This window comes from Macaca nemestrina, chromosome 4, assembly GCF_043159975.1.
Source record: "Macaca nemestrina isolate mMacNem1 chromosome 4, mMacNem.hap1, whole genome shotgun sequence".
NCBI lineage: Eukaryota > Metazoa > Chordata > Mammalia > Primates > Cercopithecidae > Macaca > Macaca nemestrina.
Genome location: NC_092128.1, coordinates 38,025,700 through 38,047,370, shown reverse-complemented (window position 1 = coordinate 38,047,370; position 21,671 = coordinate 38,025,700). Strand labels below are relative to the sequence as shown.

The 21,671-nt window shown below is 37.2% G+C and overlaps 1 protein-coding gene across 6 annotated transcripts in view; it reads left to right on the top strand.

The window, feature by feature from the left end:
* LOC105475315 (cadherin like and PC-esterase domain containing 1) overlaps window positions 1-21,671 on the top strand; it is a 311,154-nt gene that overhangs the window by 53,352 nt on the left and 236,131 nt on the right. For all 6 annotated transcript variants that reach the window (XM_011730473.3, XM_011730510.3, XM_011730493.3 and 3 more), the window contains one exon: window positions 5,253-5,359. In XM_011730473.3, coding sequence (XP_011728775.2) covers window positions 5,253-5,359 — 107 coding nt within the window. The remainder of the gene's footprint in view (window positions 1-5,252; window positions 5,360-21,671) is intronic.

Genomic DNA, 21,671 nt, shown 5'->3' with positions numbered 1-21,671 from the left:
AACTTGCAGATGTTATCAGTGAAGGAGGTCATTTGTGAGTCAGGAAATGAGTGTTTGCTTTATGGCAGCCTGTCTATGAGAAACTGGAAATATTCTAAAGGCAGCCTCACTCCTTATTGCAGATACTTGATTTTAAAACAAAACCAAACAAAAACTTCTAAAAATTGCTCTTTTAACACGAACAGCTGTTAGCTGGTTTCTGAGAACACTTAGAGAAGGATAAAAACTGTAGTCAGTGCCATTTTATATCTGAATTAATTGATCTGGATCCTGACATTTCCTTCCAAAATTGTCTGAGAAGTTTGTGTCTTTTCCAGAGATAACACTATGAAGGCATAAGAGTGATTCGTGTTATCAGCAGTTTTGCTTCTGAGAGTTTGGGAGGTGCCTGTAGGTTTTTCACATTTCTGTAATTCTGAGATGGGGACTGGAGCATCCACATCCTGTTTTCCTAGAATTATGCCCTATGACCTTTCTATTTAAGACCTTGGTAAGCCTGATCAGGAAGTTCTGGTTTCTCTGCTACAGGGAAAGAAATAATTTTAACAGTTAAAAAAAAAAAAAAAAACTAAGAAAGTTTTAGGGATATATTTTCAAAAATAGAGTTCAGGTACATATTTCTAGTTCCCGAGTACCTGTGAGGTAAATACTAGCTCCTTTTGTATAGGAAGATTTAACTTTGATTACCAGTGGTATTGCCAATAGTATGATGGGGCACAATACCTAGGTGAGGGTCTAGGGATACCTGAGTTATACCTGCTGTAGTTATTTCTTCCTCCGAGCTTCCAAAGAAAAACAGATGCACTGGACAGTGGAGAGAAAGGCTAGAGTTGGATAATTTCTGTGTCTGTTTCCTCACATGTAAAGTACATGTAATAACACGTAAAAATTGTTTCTACTCCACAGGGTTGTTGGAAATATTACATAAATTAATACATGTAAGGCATCAATAGCTAAATTTATTTGTTGCTTCCCTGTTTTCAAAGGAGATAATGGTGTAATGTTCAAGGACATGGCCACTAGAACTAGTTGTTTGTATCCAAATTCTCTTCCCACCACTAACTGGAAGGGTGACCTTGGGGAAGTTATTTAACCTTTCTGTGCCTGTAAAAAATAGAATAATCATATAAAATAGATTATTGTATGGGATAAATGAGATAATACAAATACGTGGAACAATATTTGGCACATTGTAAGTTCTGAAGTACTATTAGCTGTTGACATCATTGTTACTACTATTTCTACTACTCATTTATTCGTAGTGGCTTTGGCCCCCAAATCCTAATGCAGTATTCTAAAGAGCAAGGCTAAATCATATAGGGATGTCCTTTTCCCCATGCCAGGAGAACCTAAGAAGTCACTATCCAAATTGACCAGGGGCTTTGCCTATTTTCAGCTAACACAAATCTGATGTCTTAGCACTTCTTACTCTAATGTCAACCTTCTCGGTGCAGAAAAAGCACATTGAGTAGACACAAACAACGAGCATTTACTCCAGTGCTTAGAAAGAGCCTGTCCTAGGCCATTTACAAGTATGGCAACAGCCTTGAGACAGGCGCAACATGGAAAACAGTCTAATGAGAGAGTGAATGAAAAAGAGGTGAGGCAAGGCCCAAGCAGGAGCAGATTCTGAGCCACTTTTGCACCCAAACTGGGAAGAAGAGATGTAAGAAAAAAAGATGATCAGAGACCACTCTTGATTTTTCCAGGCTCTGAAAGGAAAGAACCCTAAGAGTTGCAGCCCTTACCACCTTTAATGTAACCAACAAAATGTCCTTGGAGTTGAATGACCTTCCCCAATCTTATGGAATAGCATGATAAATCTAGAGATCAAAGGGTAGATTCAAACATCCCTCTAGGACTAATTAACCAAATAGCAGTTTGCCTGATGTTATCTTAATAAAACCAATTTATCTAATGAACAACTCGAATTCATTAAAAGCTAATACACGGAACATCAATTTGTCAAATGGCCAGCTCATGGGAACGTGGAACACTATTGTTTTATGCCAGGTCTAGAATGGTGTGCTGCTATCAGAGATAGAGCCCAAGCAGAGTTAGGGCCAGGTGTGGGGTTAACAGACCACGGCAAACTGGAGAACATGTGGGGAGTGGCTCCAGCCAGTCACTGCCTTGTAGGATATGGACCCAGTGTTACCAGAGCTTCCAAGTTTTCAAATAAAGGCTGAAATTGGAATTTTCTATGTGAATTGTGCTGACATTTGCATTTTGGCAAATACTTAAAACAAAAACAAAACAAACGCTGTGCAGGCCAGGTGTATCCCGTCTGAGGGCTTGACTTGCCTGTGTGCTTTTAGTTTACAGTCGCTGCTGGAGACCTAGGGCATTGGCCTCCTAAATGCTCATGCTTTCAGCTGTGAAATGTGGCTCCAAAGTCCCACAATATATAGTAATTTGTCATTGTGCTGAGGTACAAATTTGTATCCCAAATGCTCCAAGGCTAACTTCTCAATGTGATTTACTTAGCTAGTGAAAGTGCTTTGATCTCGGCCCAGTTTCTACATTTCAATGTGGTTTTAGGGTTTCTTTAACTAAATTTTAATACATGGTACCTCTCATGAAACAAGTAAAACTTCATTAAAAAAAGAAAAAGGGCTTTGGAAAGCAGGGGAGGGAGTTGACTTCCAATGTTGGAAATAGAAATGAAGACAAAGTGAGAAGGTCTACTAAATGTGTAACTAGGAAATAGCTTTGGGGACATTGAGGTGGGATTCAATGTGGGTAACAGTGAGGGTTTTGAGTGGAAACAATCAGCGTTTTTAAACTGTGCTAGCAAGCATTTGGGAAGAAGGTGTATGAAGATATTACTTGAAATTTCAGTTACACTTTACTTCATTTTAAGAGGAGATTTGTGGACTATACACTATTTTTAAATTATTAATTTAAAATATTAATTAAACATCTTTGAGCGATGAGGGGGTCACCCTTATGAATGCCAAAAAGCTGTGTAATGCTGTGTAAGTTATTTTACTTTCTCCCACTTTGTTTTTAATTTGATCCCTCAAAGAGATTGTTGAGGGCAGTGACTTTCTGCTCTTTTTTCTTTTCTATTTACTTTCATACTTTGAGTACAATGTTCTGTTCATAGAAGATTCTTAATAAATTCAATGCTTTGAATTATTTAAATGTGTCTTTCCATTTTAAACATTTATGGCTTAAATATATATTTCTATCAACTCTAGAAATGATGTATGTGCCTTGAATAGTGAAGAAGGGTATGCTTTAGACGTGGAGGAATATAAAACTTACTCCGAGACCAAAACGCCGCAGGTCATGATTTGAAATCGCTCTTTGCATATCTTTATCTTCTTAAAATATTTAGTTGGGAATCATATGACAGGAAGTTTCTTCTAGGGTTCTAGCATTTCCTGGGCTAGAAATGATATAGAATAAAACAGTCTTTGTGTTTCGCTTTGAATCCAAATCAAAAAGTTTGGGATGAAAAAGTCAGATGCACTTTTAAAATAAAGTATTGGAATCATCATATAGTAATTGCTTTTGTCTATAGGAATCGATGGGAAATTTTCTTGAAAGTGAGAGTGTATGGAACAGGGTAGATCTTGCAAGCCTAAGGCCGTGTTGCTACATGATGAGATTTCTCTCATCCCCAAATCAGCTGCTGCTCCTCTCCTTGCACCTTTGCCTTATTGTGCTGTCTTCCAGCATCTTGAGATACATCAGACAAACAGAGAAGTTCTAGGACAAGAGCTTGATTCAATTGCCTGGACTCCTTTGTTGGTAGAAAGGTTTCCCTTCCAGCAACAGGACAATTAAAAACAGGGGAACCAGTAGCCCAGACAGCACAGGACTTGTGAAGTTGAAAAGCACAGGACTTGTGATTGGTGGGGAGTGAAATTTCATTTCTAATTGTCATAGATACCTCTTCCTTATTAATACTTTTCTTGTAAAGCTGTTTTTTGGAAATATTATGCTTCTCAAGTGAGAAATTCTGAAAAAATTTGAAAAGAGAGGTATTAAAGAAGTTGGTTGCTTCTAGGCTTTTTAGAAGCTACTAGACCTAATGCAGGAGATGACTGGTGAGGTCTGGCATGAATAATCACTCGAATATTTATCCCATGATTGATCAACAAAAGAGGTGATATATATAGGAATTGCTTAATTGTTTTTTGAATTGGATTTTCATCCAAAATAAGGACTATTTCCTAAGTAATACCAATTCATTTAGACATTACCCAGTGGGGTTTTTTTCTGGTTATTTTTGAGATGCCTATTTTTATATTGTCTCTGAATAACATTAAAAATTGAAATACATTTCTTCTGTTGCTTTTATTTTTGCTTTTTCTCCATGAGGTAATGTGTTTACCATGCTCTCAAGGAGTAGTTATTCATGCATTACTCAAGAAATATTTTTAAAGCACCAATTATACGTAGGGCATGTGATCTATATCTGTATCTATATGTAGATTTAGATATATACATATATAGCAATATATATAACAATATATATAAAATCAAAGCGAATAAAGTTACACAAATGTTAACTTTAAAATGTTTAGAGATTAGGCAAGAATGTACCCTTCTGAGATTATTTTGGCAAGTTCGTATGATTTATTGGCAAAGAGTTTTGTTCTTGGTGAAATAGCTGAAATATCATTTGCTTTCACCCGTGTTATACTCCACAGTTTGAACTGAACTCTGCTGTGTATAACTAGATTACAAATTTCTTTTATGCAAAACCTGTTGTTTTTATTTTCATTGAATTTTATTTTCTGCCTATTACATTTTCTTTTATGAAACATTACAAACGTAAATTTGATATTTGACGTTTAGATCTGTGAAAAATAGTGGGAGTATCCAAGCCTGGAACAAAATATTTGATGTTTTCACTTCTTATCATTATTTGATTTCACAACTTTCTTCTATCTTAAAAGATTTTTATTATTTTTCCTCCCAAATCTATAAAAAAGACTTTATTAATTTTTAAAATAAGTGATTTAAGGTATTCTAATTTCAATCTTTTAAATGAATTTTATGTCTTTAGACAATTAAATTTTCTATAGAATAGAATACTAAATATAGAAATATTAGAACTTCCAAAATTTAAAATTTGAATGTTAGTTATTTTATTGACTTTTTGTCTTAAGTATATTTGAGATCATTTACTTGTGTTTTAGAATTTAACTAATTACATTTTTTATCTGAAGATTTAAATATTGCCTTTAAAATATCTGATGAAAACTTATTTGTTTTGAATATTCTTTTGCTTTTAGGTGATCTGGGCTCTTGGGATCTGCTCATTTGCCTGTCTTCTAAGAAAGCAAAAGGAAAACCCTGCATATCCAAGGAGGTCATGTGCCAGTTAGGTTTACATCAAAAGGTAAATACTCTCAAAATGTGCACAGATTTTATCAAGCCTACAGATATTAACACTGGTATTTCCTGGTCTATAATGTTTAAGAGTCTTAAAGAATTAGCATTATTATATCTATGGAGAATCTGCCAACTGGCCATGCCTTATATACTTTACCATAAAATAGTCACCACTTTCTGTTTGATAAGATCTCCCTCAGCTTCGGCTGCTGCAGATACTGTTGTTTTACTCAGCAAGACCCAACTTTAACTAGAAGTCTGTAGCCTATGAAGTGTTGCTTAATCTGACCACTTGTTCACCGAAGTGGTAAAGTCTTTATTTTTTAGATGCCTGTTCTAATTTTTTCTAACTTAAGTTGGTATCTTAAGTTACAATAAAATTAAAAAAATTTCTAATTACCTTTTAAAATTGACATTTAGTACTTACTGTTTATATTGTGTGAACTTTTATAAATGGTTTTAGAAAACTTAACTAAAAATTATCCAATGTTTACCATGTGCTAGTCACTGTGCTGGAAAATTTACATATTGTTGATACCTGCAACAAATCTGTAAGAAAAGTGCCAAATCCAATAGCTCCTATACTGCCCCTAACTGGAGATGGAGTATTGTACCCAGATCACTTGATATTCCTACAATTCACCATCTAGATAACTCCTTTTTTCTAACTCTTCACTTTTTTGGCATTTGGGCTGAGCACACGCTTTTGTGACTCTATGTACATCTCTGGCCATTCCTCCTCTGTTGTCCTTATAATCAACTTTTCTCTGCCCATTCTTGGAATGCCTGTGTTGCCTAACACCAATCCTGAAATTTCAACAACCATTTGTAGTTGAGATTCCAAAATCTACCTAAGGTACAGAGCACTTTCCCAGGCTTTGGGCTTGAATATGCAACAGGCTGCTGAACATCCGCATTTGGATGTCCCACAGACATATCAAACTCAACCTGGCGAAAACTGACTCATTCCTTTCCTCAGTAAATTCTCTTCTGCTCTTGTGTTCAGAAGCTTCAGAGCTTCTGTTTTGTTTGTTATAAGCAGAATCACCCAGTCTATCATCTCCCAAGATAGAAATTACCCACTTTGTCGTCTGCTAAGATAGAAGGGCCACCACTGTCGAGCCCTTCCTTCTTCTTTCTTGGCGTTGACCTTCTATCGATTGCCAATACTGCTGAATTTAACCCCTTAACATGTTTTTTTCCTTCTGTTTTTGTTTTGTTTTTTGAGACAAAGTCTCCCTCTGTCACCCAGGCTGGAGTGCAATGGCATGATCTCACCTCACTGCAACTTCTGCCTCCCAGGTTCAAGCAATTCTTGGGCCTCAGCCACCCAAGTAGCTGGGATTACAGATGTGCACCACCATGTCTGGCTAATTTTTGTATTTTTAGTAGAGATGGGGTTTTGCTGTGTTGACCAGGCTGGTCTCGAACTCCTGGCTGTTAGGCAGGAATCTAGACCCAATATGGTGGTATCACCCAGCATGGCAGGCCCTTTGTTAGGACTTCCCACCCTTCACTTCCTGCTAAGACTCTCAGCGTGCCAAAAAAGCCCACCTCCGCCAAAAAACCCCCACTCTGTGCAAGCTCCTGGACACGTCATTCCTCAGAAACCGAAACCTACAAACCCCACCTACTTCGCCCTATAAAAGGCCCCCGATACCCACCCCGAGGGTGACTTCCTCGGCCTTCCTCCTAGGAGACCGGTGAACCTTGCCCACAAGCCCAGTAAAGGCTACCTCTGTTCTCATCTGCCTCATGTCTTCTTGCTTGGCTCCCCATTACATTACACTGGCCTCATGTGATCTACCCGCCTTGGCCTCCCAAAGTCCTGGGATTACAGGCCTGAGCCACCATGCCAAGCCTACCTCTAAACATTTCTCACATCTGTCATCTATTCTCTGTACTTACTACCTTTATTCTGGTCAGATAATCATCATCTCTTACCTGGGTTATTGCTAAATCTTCCTCAATGGTTTTCCTGAAGCGAATATTTTACCCCTGAAATCTATGCTACTCACAATTATGAGATGAAAAATATAAAATGGTGAACTTGCCTTTTTACATCTATGCTTGAAATCTTGAATGGCTTCTCATCAATCCTAGAATAAAGTCTTAGTATTTGCTTTGTATTAGGCTTCTGGGAAGAATTAAATGCCATACTCATAAAGGTGTATCTGAAGACAAACTAACGAAGAAACTATTTACAGAAGTTTTGGCAGGGTAAAATAAAGTAAAAGGCCTAGTGAGGCGCTCAGGAACCAGCAACATTATAAAAGTTTTACCACACTGGGTTGTAGGAGGGATGTGTAAAAGGAATGGTGTAGCCAGAATCTCATAAGAGCTGGAACCAAGAAGGAGGTGTCCTTGGAAAGGTGCCGTAAACTTAGGGGAGTGTAGCCTTTGCCATATCACAGACCTGCAGAGAGGAAGCCTTGCGGATAAACACCCCACCTCTCTCTACTCCCACCCTCCAATCTCTTGCCAATGCCTCCCATTGGTCCAACCTAACTGCTAGTCAAAGGGCAAGAGATTATCTGTGATGCCACCCACAAAAGTCAGCCTCTTGGGGAACAGAGCAGGTGGCCCAGTCCTGGAGGAACAAGTGGTGACTATTTAGCACAATAAGCTAGTCAAGGTTTTTTGCTAATGGCTTTTGCCTAACAGTACCCTTCTCTTATATCTTTCTAACTGGGTGTCATGCTGCAAATGATATGAAACTGCTTATTATTATCTAAACCCTGGTGCTGTTTTCTGTCACATACCTTTATTCTTAGTGTTTTCTCTGCCTGAAAGGCTCTTTCTCAGTCCTCTTTACCTCAGTGATTTTCAACCAGGGAGAGATTCTGTCTCCTCTAGTAATATTTGGCGATGTCTAGAGATATTTTTGGTTTTGTCACATGTAGGGGGGATGGTTGGTACTGGCATTATAGGTTAAAGTCAAGGATGCTGCTAAATATTGTATAATGCCCACAACAAATAATTGTGTGGTCAAATATGTTCATCGTGGCAAGGTTGAGAAACCTTGATGTGGTCCCTTGCCTTAAAGTCAGCACTTAAGTCTGTTACACTCAGCACCACTATCACCCCAGAAGCTCCAAAGCTTTTGTTTTGTTGGTTATAAGTGGAATCACCCACTTTGTCATCTCCTAAGATAGAAATCTGGTCTTCACCCTCGAGCCCTTCCTCTTCCTTGTCATCTATAATTGCCAATACTATGGAATTTAACCTGTAAATATTTCTCAGATCTGTTATCTATTCTCTGTACTTACAACCTTTATTCTGCTTACCTGGATTGCAGGCAGGGCTTCCTGGCCTTTCTCTTCCTAGATATTCATACAAATCCTCAAGCATATCTCGAATTCTATACTTATCACATGGTTCTTTTTTTTTTTTTTTTTTTTTTTTTTTTTTTGTCATCCGCAAATACACGTCAGGCTCCACCAGCTAATGAGGACAAATGAGGTCACATTGGCATTTGTATTGATATTTTGGGGGCAATACAGGTTTTTTTTTGTTTGTTTGTTTTTTGTTGTTTTGTTTTGAGACAGAGTTTCACTCTTGTTGCCCAGGCTGGAGTGCAATGGCACGATCTTGGCTCACTGCAACCTCCGCCTCCCAGGTCCAAGTGATTCTCCTGCCTCAGCCTCTGGAGCAGTTGGATTACAGGCGTCTGCCACCACGCCCAGCTAATTTTTTGTATTTTTAGTAAAGACGGGGTTTCATCATGTTGGCCAGGTTGGTCTTGAACTCCTGACCTCAGGTGACCCACCCGCCTTGGCCTCCCAAAGTGCTATGATTACAGGCATGAGCCACCATGCCTGGCTCACCTGCAATACAGGTTTTGTTTGTTTGTTTGAGATTAGAGTCTTGCTCTGTCACACAGGCTAGAGTGCAGTGGCCGATCTCCACTCACTGCAACCTCCAGCTCCGGGTTCAAGCGATTCTCCTGCCTTGGCCTCCCCAGTAGCTGGGATTACAGGCACATGCCACCACAGCCAGCTAATTTTTGTATTTTTAGTAGAGATGAGGTTTCACCATCTTGGCCAGGCTGGTCTCAAACTCCTGACCTTGTGATCCATCCGCCTCTGCCTCCCAAAGTGCTGGGATTACGAGCATGAACCACCATGCCTGGTCACAGGTTTTCTTAAGAAGCTTTCTGGTGGGTCTCAGCAGCTTGGGCGGCGAGAGGAGCGGCAGCGGCCAGGCAGCCCCGCTTCGCAAAGGCTCTCAGTGCGACGAGGCCTGCAGGCACCTGGCATGCGCCCTCCTCGTCACCAGGATGCCCAAGAGGAAGGACATGAAGGGACCACGAAGAAAGAGCCCAAGAGGAGATTGGCGCAGTTGCCAGCTAAACCTGCTCTCGCAAAAGGGGAAGCGAAGCTGAAAAATGCAGCAGCGAAGGATACATCTTCAGACAAAAAAGTGCAAACAAAAGGGAAAAGGGGAGCAAAAGGAAAACAGGCCAAAGTGGCAAACTAAGAAACTCAAGAAGATTTACCTGCAGAAAACAGGGAAATGAAAACTGAGGAGAGTCCAGCCTCTGATGAAGCAGGAGAGAAAGAAACCAAGTCTGATTAATACCGTATACCATGTCTTATCAGCGGTCCCTTTCTCTCTTCTTGTGCAATCCAGAGGACTATTTCTTATCAATTATTTTGTAAATGCAAGTGTTTTAGTAGCTCTAGAAACATTTTTAAGAAGGCGGGAATCCCACCTCATCCCATTTTTTAAGTGTAAATGCTTTTTTTTAGAGGTGAAATCATTCGCTGGTTGTTTATTATTATTATTTTTTTGGTACAACCAGAAAATAGTGTGGGACATTGAATTATGGGAGACTTTGACTGTCTCAGGTGTCAGCTTAACATTCCATAGATGGGGGGTTAGATTTTATATCGTATAATACAAAGCATATTAAATGGCAATCTGGAGTCAGTCCTGCATTTAATGTCTTGAACATTTTTAATTACTTCTATTTCCTTGTTGTTTTTTAGTAGAATTGTTTCCTAAAGAAAATCGCTCCTTGATCACGGCTCTCCCTGTCGGAATTGTGTGCACGCTGTAAGATCTTTGATTGTGGCAGTCCTGTTTTCCTAATAACTTTGTTACTGTGCTGTGAAAGATTACAAATTTGAATATGTAGCGTACATGCTATTCAGTTGTGAATTGGTGAGACGTATATAACAGCTTATTAGCATGTGAAGATACCGATAGCCTCTTAAGGAAAATTTGCTTCCAAATTTTAAGGGGGAAAGTCACTGGAATAACTTTAAAAAAGAATTACAATACATGGCTTTTTAGATTTTTGGTATGTGTGTTAAGAATTGTGTACAAATTTAAATGTCTGTACTGATCCTCAACCAGTAAAATCTCAATTATGAAAGAAAAAAAAAAAAAAGCTTTCTCATCTATTTCCCTCGCAGGTGTCTTCCATGTACTTAGAAACGGTGTTTTTGGTATGCTGTTTCAGACCATTACACCAAATATATTGAAGAACACTCCATGCTACTTTCGCTGTCAATCATGGCTCCTGTGATAGTTATGTTCCCAGCCTGGGGTGCAAAATCTCTCCCCACAGCTGTAAAATTTTGAGACACCCAAAGTCCGTGCATTCATCAGTCCTATATGAATTGAAACTAGACTTTGTTCAGTATACATTAAAGAGAACATTATTCTATTTAACTCAGTTCTTCACTTTGTTTCCTGAGCCCCAAAACGTATGGTTGGTACCTGGACAACACAAAGTCACACATAAAAACTCTTCCCGTGACTCTTCTGTCCCTTCTCCTCGGGCTTTTGTGGTCAACTCTTGCACCATCACTCACTAGCTAAAGGATTTTGGTCACATTATTTAATCTCTGTAGCCTTCAGCGTCTTTTCCTGCAATAAGAAGGCATTAGACACTGGACAGTCTCCAAGACACTTGCTGGTTTTAGGTTTGCATGAGTCACTGGAGATGAGTGGAATATGTGAAGAGAAGAGAGCAGAACGGATCAGCCAGTGATGGCAATGTAGAAGGCGAGAAGGGGGTTATGGGTGAAATAGGTAGAGAAGGAAATTATAAAGTATAATGTCAGTTGTGCTGGGATTCTCTTTTTAAATTTAATTTTTTATTGTTTTTGGATACAGAGTCTCACTCTGTCTCTCAGGCTGGAGTGCAGTGGCGCAATCTTGGCTCACTGCAACTGCGGCCTCCTGGGTTCAAGTGATTCTCATGCTCAGCTTCCCAAGTAGCTGGGATTACAGGCATGCACCGCCACACCTAATTTTTTTTTTTTATTTTTAGTAGAGACTGAGTTTTGCCATGTTGGCCAGGCTGGTCTTGAACTCCTGGCCTCAAGTGATCCGCCCACCTTGACCTCCCAAAATGCTGGGATTACAGACATGAGCCACTGTGCCTGGCCTTAATTTTTAATTTTGACATAATTTTAGACTTACAGAAAAATTGCAAAGATAGTACAAAGATTTTTCCAAATACCTTTCACTGAGCTTACTTTAATGTTAAATCTCACATACACATGATACTTTCATCAAAACTAAGAAATTAATATGGATACAAACTGTTAACTCAATCATAAATGTTATTCAGATTGCATCTTTAAAAAAAAAAAAGTTTGCCCCTTTTCTGCTCCAAGAACCTATCTAGTACCCCTCATTGCATTGAGTTTTCATATTTCCTTACTCTCCTTCAATCTGATGCAATGTTTTTTTCTTTCATGACCTTGACATATTTGAAGAGTACTGGTCAGGTATTCTGTAGAATGATCCTCAATTTGGATTGGTCTGATGATTTCTTCATAAGGTTATGAATCTTTAGCAAGAATTTCATGGAAGCAGTCTACCCTTCTCAGTGTAAAATATCAAGGGGCATATGATGTCCTTGTCTCTTGTTACTGGTGATGTTCACCTTGATCACTTGGCTAAGGTGGTGTTTGTTGGACTTTTTCCCTATATAATTAATAAACATCTTGGGAGGTAATATTTTGAGACTGTACAAAGATCCTGCTTTTCCTTAAATTTTGCCTACGAATTTTAGGATCCAGAGGTGGATCTTGCTCACAACAATTTTTATTCTGGTGTTCTAATGGCGATTTTCTATTTCTCTTATTACTTTCATAATTATTAATTGAAATTCCTCTGTAAGGAAGAGCTAGTCTTTCTCCTGCATTTATTTATTCAATAATTTGTTTATGTCAGTATGGACTAATGGATATTTGTTGTATTCTATGGGTTACAAATCAGTACTATTGTTATTAATTTTTTGTTGTTGCTCAAATTGTTCCAGCTTTGGTCATTGAGAGCTTATTCATGTTGGCTCCTGGCTCTTTTGACATGTCATGTGTTCTTTTCTTGGACACTTCCTTATTGTTTAGCACCTTGAGACACTCCAAATTCATCTTGCATTTTTCCTGTGCCAGGCTGGAATTAACCATTTATCCAGAAACCCCATTCCTGTTATTGCAGAATGATATTTAAAAACAAAGATCTGGGTACTAGGTGTGCCCATTGCTACTGGGGTGTCATTGAGTTTGGGCTCTCTCAGCAGAGAGAGCTTGGACATGTCTGTATGTATATTAATCCATGCAAACATACACTTGTATTTATTTCTGTGTCTGTCTCTATATGTACATATTAAAAAGCTGATTCTTACCATACCCCTGTTTGCTATCCAACACCACAAGGTTTATTATAGCCTTATGCTGTCCTTATTTGTAACTTCTTTCTCAGATAGTGAGAAAATTTGATCTCATTTACATCATATTTCCCTATTTGTTTAACCCTAGCATACACATACATTAGTTTCAGAATTATTAACCTATACCCCTGTGAGAAACAAATTTACTAATAAAAGTGAATGTTTTGTGTGTGGTCTTTTTGCCTAATAATATTCAGTCAAAATATTATTTTCTGGAGGTAGGGCATATCTTTTTTCCTTGCTCCCTTCGCTGTGGCTATGTCACTCAGTAATATAGTTAGGGTCATTTGCTGCAATTTATATATTATTCGAGTCCCCAACCTCCACCCCCACTGCAAATCAGGGTTGAGTTTTTTTTTTTTAATTTACATGTAGTAAAATTCATTATTTGTGGTTTATAGCTCCATGGGTTTTGACAAATGCATAGTTAGGTATGCATCCTCACCCCTCAGTCATGGCAGAATGGCCCCATTATCTCCAAAATTCACTTGTTCTGCACCTTTGAAGTCATCCCCTCCTGTGATCCCTACCCTTAACAGTCACCACCAACTTATTTTCTGTCCCTATTTTTTGTTTGTTTGTTTGTTTTAAATAGAAGGTCATATGAGTAGAGTCATATAATTTGGAGCATTTGGGGTCTGGCTTATTTCACCTTAGCAAACTCATTTCAGATTCATCCCTGTTGTGTCAATTAGTTTATTCCTTCTTATTGCTGAATAAGATTCCATTTTATGGTCGTACCACAGTCTGTTTATTCATTTACAAGTTAAAAGACATCTGGATTTGTTCCAGTTTATGGCCATAATGAATAACACTTGCCATAAACATTTGCATACAGGTTTCTGTATGAATATAACTTTTTCTCTCTTAAGGGTGATTCATATGGTAAATATATGTTTAACTTTAAGAAACTTTAAAAACAATTTTAAAAATTTAAAAAATGTTTTAACTTTAAGAAGCTGCCCAAAGTTTCTATAAATATGGCAAGTTGCAGTTCCTTTTATTTAAAAAATAGAGAAAGTCAACTCGTCAGCACCCATCAACTCGTCATTTACATCAGGTATAACTCCCAATGCAATCCCTCCTCCCTCCCCCCTCCCCATGGTAGGCCCCGGTGTGTGATGTTCCCCTTCCCGAGTCCAAGTGATCTCATTGTTCAGTTCTCACCTATGAGTGAGAACATGCGGTGTTTGGTTTTCTGTTCTTGTGATAGTTTGCTAAGAATGATGGTTTCCAGCTGCATCCATGTCCCTACAAAGGACACAAACTCATCCTTTTTGATGGCTGCATAGTATTCCATGGTGTATATGTGCCACATTTTCTTAATCCAATCTGTCACTGATGGACATTTGGGTTGATTCCAAGTCTTTGCTGTTGTGAATAGTGCCGCAATAAACATACGTGTGCATGTGTCTTTACAGCAGCATGATTTATAATCCTTTGGGTATATACCCAGTAATGGGATGGCTGGGTCATATGGTACATCTAGTTCTAGATCCTTGAGGAATCGCCATACTGTTTTCCATAATGGTTGAAAGCAGCACACCAACATGGCACAAGTATACATATGTAACAAACCTGCAAGTTATGCACATGTACCCTAGAACTTAAAGTATTAGAAAAAAAAAAAGTGCCTAAAATAAAAATTCTAGCTTGTTAAGTATAAAAAAAAATTAAAAAAATAAATAAATAAATAAAAAATAGAGAAAGTCACACATGAAAAATTTCCTGCCTTCAGGGTTACCTTTACAGTAAATTAATTTTTTAATCTTTCTGTAAGCATATCGTTTATTTCATGCTTTTATCTGATTGTGAAGCAATATTTACATAGCTATCACAATAGTTAATTATACTAAATGTGGGTATATTACACAAACACTAACACAAATTACAGGTGTGACATAAAATATAATTATATGTGTAAAATATACATATAATAAATAATTATGTATATAATTATACATATAAAAATATAATTATACATTCATATAGTTCAGTTTTTTCTGTTGTCGCTAGTAAAAATTCACTCTATTATTTGTTGATCACAAGGTCCATAGTCAACACTTTGTTTTAATGAATGACTTGAGCATCAAAGCCTATAAAGCACATTTATTTAAAGACAATTGTTTTATAGAGATGTTTTGGAAACTGTTTTAGAAAATACAATTTCTCTCAGAAATAAATAGAAGTACACTTGTTTCCTGGATATTTCAAAAAAGAAGAAACAAAAAATAGAAACAAAAAAAATCAAAATTTTAAATGTGTTTTATCTAATAATTCTATTTCTCGGAATTTACATATTATTCTTTCTGGTCAGAGGATTGAACAATGATTATGCTAATAGTGTTACTTATTATAGTAGAAAATTGGAACCAAAGTAAGTATTTTCGAAAAATAAATAATGCACATGAAACATGATTAATCAAATGCACATGATACATGATTAATCAAATGGAAATGCTCCTAATATGAGTAAAATAAGCAAATCAGAAAACAGTTTATATGTTCCAAATCCAAATTGTGTTTCTAAATATATGTAGAAAAATACTGAGTAACTAAAATGTTGTGTTTCTAAATATATGTAGAAAAATACTGAGTAACTAAAATGTTAGGAATGGTATTTCTTTCTGGTTGGAAAAATTGTGAGTGATTATTGTTTTCCTCTTTACATGTAACTAAATATTCTATCATATATATATGTTAATTCTACCATCAGGAAAAATACTGTTTTAAGTAAGGGCAATCCCCTACTTAAAATAAGTTTACCCTGCTAATTCTTATAAAAAAAGAAAAAACAACAAACATTCATAGTTGAATTGATCTGGCAGTTGGATGAGGCAATACCATTATTTTCTATTAGTGTAAGTATGCAAGTTGTGAATCACTGCTTTAGCAGACAGTCCTAAAACCTTTATCCCACACTCAGTATCTTTTCCATTCTCTCTCCACATCCCCTTTTTACTCTTTACTGTGTTCTCCTAATTCTTATAAAACTTTAGCTAAAATAGTGACAATGAAAGTGTCAGTAACATTTACCATTAGAAGTTTTCAAGTCTCCTCTGGGATATGTTCTTACATTATTTCTTTAATCATTTATCCATTCCCTCTCCTCTTTTTACTTTCTGGAACTTCTATTCATCATGGGTTAAACCTCTTGATTTGCTCTCTAATTTCTTTATACCAGCTTCACTTTTTAAAAATTCATACATCATATTTGTACATATTTATGAGGTACATGTGATATTTTGTTTCATGCATAATATGTGCAATAATCAAGTCAGCATATGCAGGTTACTCAAAACCTTGAGTATTTATTATTTCTATGTGATGAAAACATTTCAAGTTTCTCTTCTTGCTAGTTGAAATATACAACACATGCTCTCCATTTTGTTTGTTTGTTTGTTTGTTTTTGCAATGGAGTCTCGCTCTGTCGCCTAGGCTGGAGTGCAATGGTGCAATCTCGGCTCACTGCAACCTCCACCTCCGGGGTTCAAGCAATTCTCCTGCCTCAGCCTCCTGAGAAGCTGGAATTACAGGTGCACACCACCACACCCGGCTATTTTTTTTTTTTTTGTATTTTTAGTAGAGACGAGGTTTCACCATGTTAGTCAGGCTGTTCTCGAACTCCTGACCTCGTGATCCTCACACCTCAGCCTCCCAAAGTGCTGGTATTACAGGAGTGAACCACTGCAGACAGCCCCTATTTTTAAAAATAATTTCAACTTTTATTTTAGATTCAGGAGTACATGTGTAGTTTTGTTACATGGGTATATGATGCGATGCTGAGGTTTGGGGTACGATTGATCCTGTCACCCAGGTACTGAGCATAGTACCCAATAATTAGCTTTTCAACCCTTGCCCCCCACTTCTCCTCTGCAAGTCCCCAATTTCTCTCACTGTGATCTTTATGTCCATGAGTACCCAGTGTTTAGCTTCTACTTATAAGTGAGAACATGTGGTATTTGATTTTCTGTTTCTGCCTTAATTCACTTAGGATAATGGCTTTACACTAAATTTTGACAAATACCATTTATCAAGATGAAGGCCACAAAAGGCCTGAGAAACTTGACTTGCAGAATGTCTCAGTAAGTTTACTCTTGGTTTTATTGACTCATTCATTCATTCATTTATTCATACATTTATTCATCTATCCCTTCACTGTTTCTACAATTATTTATTAAACGTATTTATTTAGCTATATTTTAGGTGCTGGGAAGATAGCAATTAACAATACAGACAAAAATATATATTCTTGGGAAGCTTAGACATTTATGGATAGACGGGGAAAATAATCGCTAAGTAATAATATGATAGATGGTAAAAAGCACTAAGGAGAAAAATAAAGCAAGGAGACAAAATATTGGGGGATTGAGTTTAAGATCACCATGAAAGTGACATTTGAGTAAGGCCTGGAAGACAGGGCGCTCCCCATGCCAGGATCTGGGGTAAATCCACCAAGACTCAGAGGAGAGGAACAATAGGCCTACAGTAAAGGGAGAAAGTCTTGGCTGTTTGAGGAATGTAAGGAGTTCCAAGTGACTGAACTAGAGTGAATGTAGTAGGAGGTGAGGGCAGAGAGGTACCTGGAGCTGGGGAAGCTCAGCAATGGGGCCACTGGAACCGTCGTAAGGACTGCGGGGTTTTACTCTTGGTAATTGGAGAGTAATTGGATGATTCTGAGCATGCAGATGACAGATGACATGAGTCCATTGACATTTTTACAGGATTGCCTTGATTGTTTTGTTGAAATAAGCTATCCAGCAAGCAAAGACCAAAACAGGGAGACTAATTATTGTAATAATGTAGGTGTGAGACGAGAGTGATGTGGGTTAGCAGAGTAGCAATGGGGTGGTGAGCTGTGGCTAGATCCTGAAGACATTTTAAAGGTATAAAGGACAAATAATAATAGCTCACACTTACATCTCCTTACTATTTGCCAGGCACCATCCTAAGTGCTTACATGTTTATTTATGTCCATTCTTTACAAATAAGGATACTGAGGCACAGAGAGGTTATAAAACTTGTCTAAGACCTCCTAGCTAATAAAACAACCAAGATGCAAACTCAGGCAGTCTCACTTCAATTTTATGTTTTCTTAATCATATCAATAGCACCTTTTGATGTAGATATTTAGGCAAAGCACTTAGAGCCTAACCTAATGAGTATTCTTAAGGAAACACAAATTCTAAATGATACATGCAGATAACTGTCACTCTATAGCAGGAATAATTTGAAGCTTTATGAACCATGACTTTATTATGTAAACAACACAGATATTCAAAACAGAAGTTGGTTCATATTTGTTGGAAATGTTGTAGAATTGTCGATAACCTTATAATGAACAAACAGAGGACACTGGCTCAAATTAAGATTACTAATCACATTAGAGCTTTGTAATTTTAGAGCTTAATGAAAATGGTCATAAGATCTGTTATTGAAAATAAACTGCCAGGAGTCTCCCCAGTCAGCAGAATAGTAACATGAATTTAAAACTATTAGTCTGTATGATGATAAAAGTGAAGTGAGGTCCATTATTTGGGGTAACACTAAGTTTAGTAACTGGGGCTGTATCTCACCTCAAGTAGACAGGTGCTAGTGTTTCAAAAGCAGAGAGATTGATTTCTAGCTCTAAATTGTTGTGGGATTAGCAGTCCCTAAAGCTAGGATGCTGTTCTTAGTACTTGGAGTACTGAGAACTACCAAATGGCTCTTATTTTAAAGCAGCCCAGGGAATTTTCAGGTGAATTTGATGAAATGATAATTGCACTTGAGACATGGGGAGAAAACACATTTTTCCTTTGATTAGCTAGTTCTCCTAATTTCTTGTCATTAATTCTTTTCATTGTGGATGATAATGAACAGCTTTGGGAGAAGTTCTAATTTCTTTTCAAGTAAAGGCATGAACATTTCTACAGATACGAGGAAAAAGAGCATTTCTCTAAAATGCAACATGATGTGTGTGTCACTCTTAATGTTCAGGAACAATAAAAGAGTCAATTCTTTCCCCCTCCAGTGTTTTCTTACATTTTATAACTAGTTCAGATTCAGGTGTCCACTGTCCCTAATAAATTAATAATATTATTGTAGTTTTCATTTTTTAATTTATAAGCACTCCATAAATTGTTATAATTAATATTATATTTTTGCTCTTATTAATAGACTGTCTCAAAAGAATTTTTTACTTTTGCTTCGACAATATGTAATAGAAACAATTTAGATGCATATTATCACAGATTAGGACTGTGAAAGGTATGTTGGGATACAAATCTTTTATAATGCATATTCCCTTTTTCAAAACTTGATCTCATAGAAATATCCTAGGGTTTAAATATTATCATTTCATCTGTGCATTGTAATTCTTTTAAAGATATGAAAGGATTTGTGCTAAATAAAGAAAAATAAGTCCGTTTATAAATATACACACATACACATAGATGCATATCGTATATAAGGCATTCAAACCTAATACAAGATCTGTGTATATTAAAAATGATAATTCAGATGATAATGATGTATCAGTGTAGGTTCATCATGTGTAACACACGGCCCACTCTGAAGAGGGATGTTAATAATGGAGGAGACTGTGCATGCGGGGCAGGGAGTATATGGGAAATCTCTGTATCTTCTGCTTAATTTTGCTGTGAACCCAAAACAGCTCTAAGAAATAAAGTCCATTAAAAAATAATAATTGCAATGTTAGGCTGGAGAAGCTCATCATATAAAAGTCAGTTAATACAAATTAAAACTCCTTTGATGATGTTCCACTTAATAATGATGCAAATCTTATACATTTTATGATACATATAAAAGTAAAAATACAAAGCACTAGGATATAGAAGAGTATTACTAGGTTTAACAATTAAAAAGTTATCATCTGTGTAATATAGTTGAGTTACCACAACTGTATGACACATGACCCTTGAGTGTTTTTACTTCTTTGTGCTGTTATTTTACTCAGTTTAACTGCTAGTTTGGTGCTCAGTTCCAGAGTAGAATAGAGGTGATGTTTCTGGTGTCAGATGTCGCTACGTTTATGTAATCAGCCACACTATCAATTCTAAAGATGTGCTTTGGAGGAAGGAACACAGGGAGAAGTCATTGTGTGGGGGATAGGAAAAGAGAAGGCAGAAGGATAGAACAATTGTTTCCCTTAGCTTGGCTCTATTTTTTTGAAGTGCTTTGTTGGTTAAAAGAAGGTTAGCAATGGATCTGAGTCAGTCCATAACCTTTAATGCCACTTACCCAATGCTGATTCTCTTTCTGAATCATATTGTTAAGGATTCTATTAATTCACCAGCAACTGTGTGATTTTGCCCTGTTTAGGGAAAATGGCTCAATTTCATTGATTTTTGAAGCTTTTCACAGACTAATTTAGAAAGATACTATTGAATTTAAAAAACAAAAAAATCATCTCTATTACAACGCTACATTGTAAAAGTTCACAAGGACACCAAAGTGTGTATTAGTCCTTTTTATTAGTCTCTTATGGGTTCTCTACACTTTCGCAGTGCTGTTTGTTCCCTCCAGCCCTTGTTAAATTCTGAATTGAAGAATTCAGCGTTCTATGAAAGCCCTTCTTTTTCTACATTTAGTTCCTGAGATTTCTCACTTTTGGATTTGAGAAATCGAGACAACCTTAAGATCGAAAGTGTACTGTACTTACAGCCTTTTCTCAATTCTTAGTGCAAACGAACGTAAATGACGTCCACTTTGATATGGTTTGGCTGTGTCCCTACCCAAATCTCATCTTCAATTATAGCTCCCATAATTCCCACGTGTTGTGGGAGGGACCCAGTGGGAGATAATTGAATCATGGGGGCGGTTTCCCCCATCCTATTCTCGTGGTAGTGAATAAGTCTCACGAGATTCGATGGTTTTATAAGGGATTTCCCCTTTCACTTGGTTCTCATTCTCTCTTGCCTGCCACCATGTAAGGTATGCCTTTCACTTTCTGCCGTAATTATGAGGCCTCCCCAGCCACGTGGAACTGTGAGTCCATTAAACCTCTTATTCTTTATAAATTACCCAGTCTCGGGTATGTCTTCAGCAGCAGCATGAAAAAGGACTAATACACACTTTGGTGTCCTTGTGGACTTTTACAATGTAGTGTTTAGGAATGCCACTGGTGCAGAATCACAACAATGGGTTCTGCTGAAGCTTGGCTTCATTCATACAGAATCGGGCTGAAGTTTATCTTTTTTACAGCTATTAAAGGAAAATTTGCTGAATACATGAACAGGGTTAATAAAGTAGCAAGGACTGGGGAAGATTTCATCGATGCACTGTTCCCAAGCACTTTAAATGAATCAGTTTTTAGAACTGTATCTTATTGATTTGGTAAAAATCTTAGAGCAGAAGTGGAACTTGGAGACTATAAGCTCTAAATGCTTTATTTTGCAAATGAAGAAACTGAAAAAAAAAGAGAGCAAATTATGATTCTCCTAAGTGCCCGAAGCGGGCTACCACCCCTGTTTCCAGTTGCCTCTTCTCCAACTGCAACTGGGTTCTTTCTATCAAGTCATGCCAGCAGGACATAGTGGAGAAACTACAATACTTTATTAGGTTAGAGTGTGTTAATTTGAAAGTAATCATTAATGTCTCAAAAATAAATCCGATTTTCAAGCTA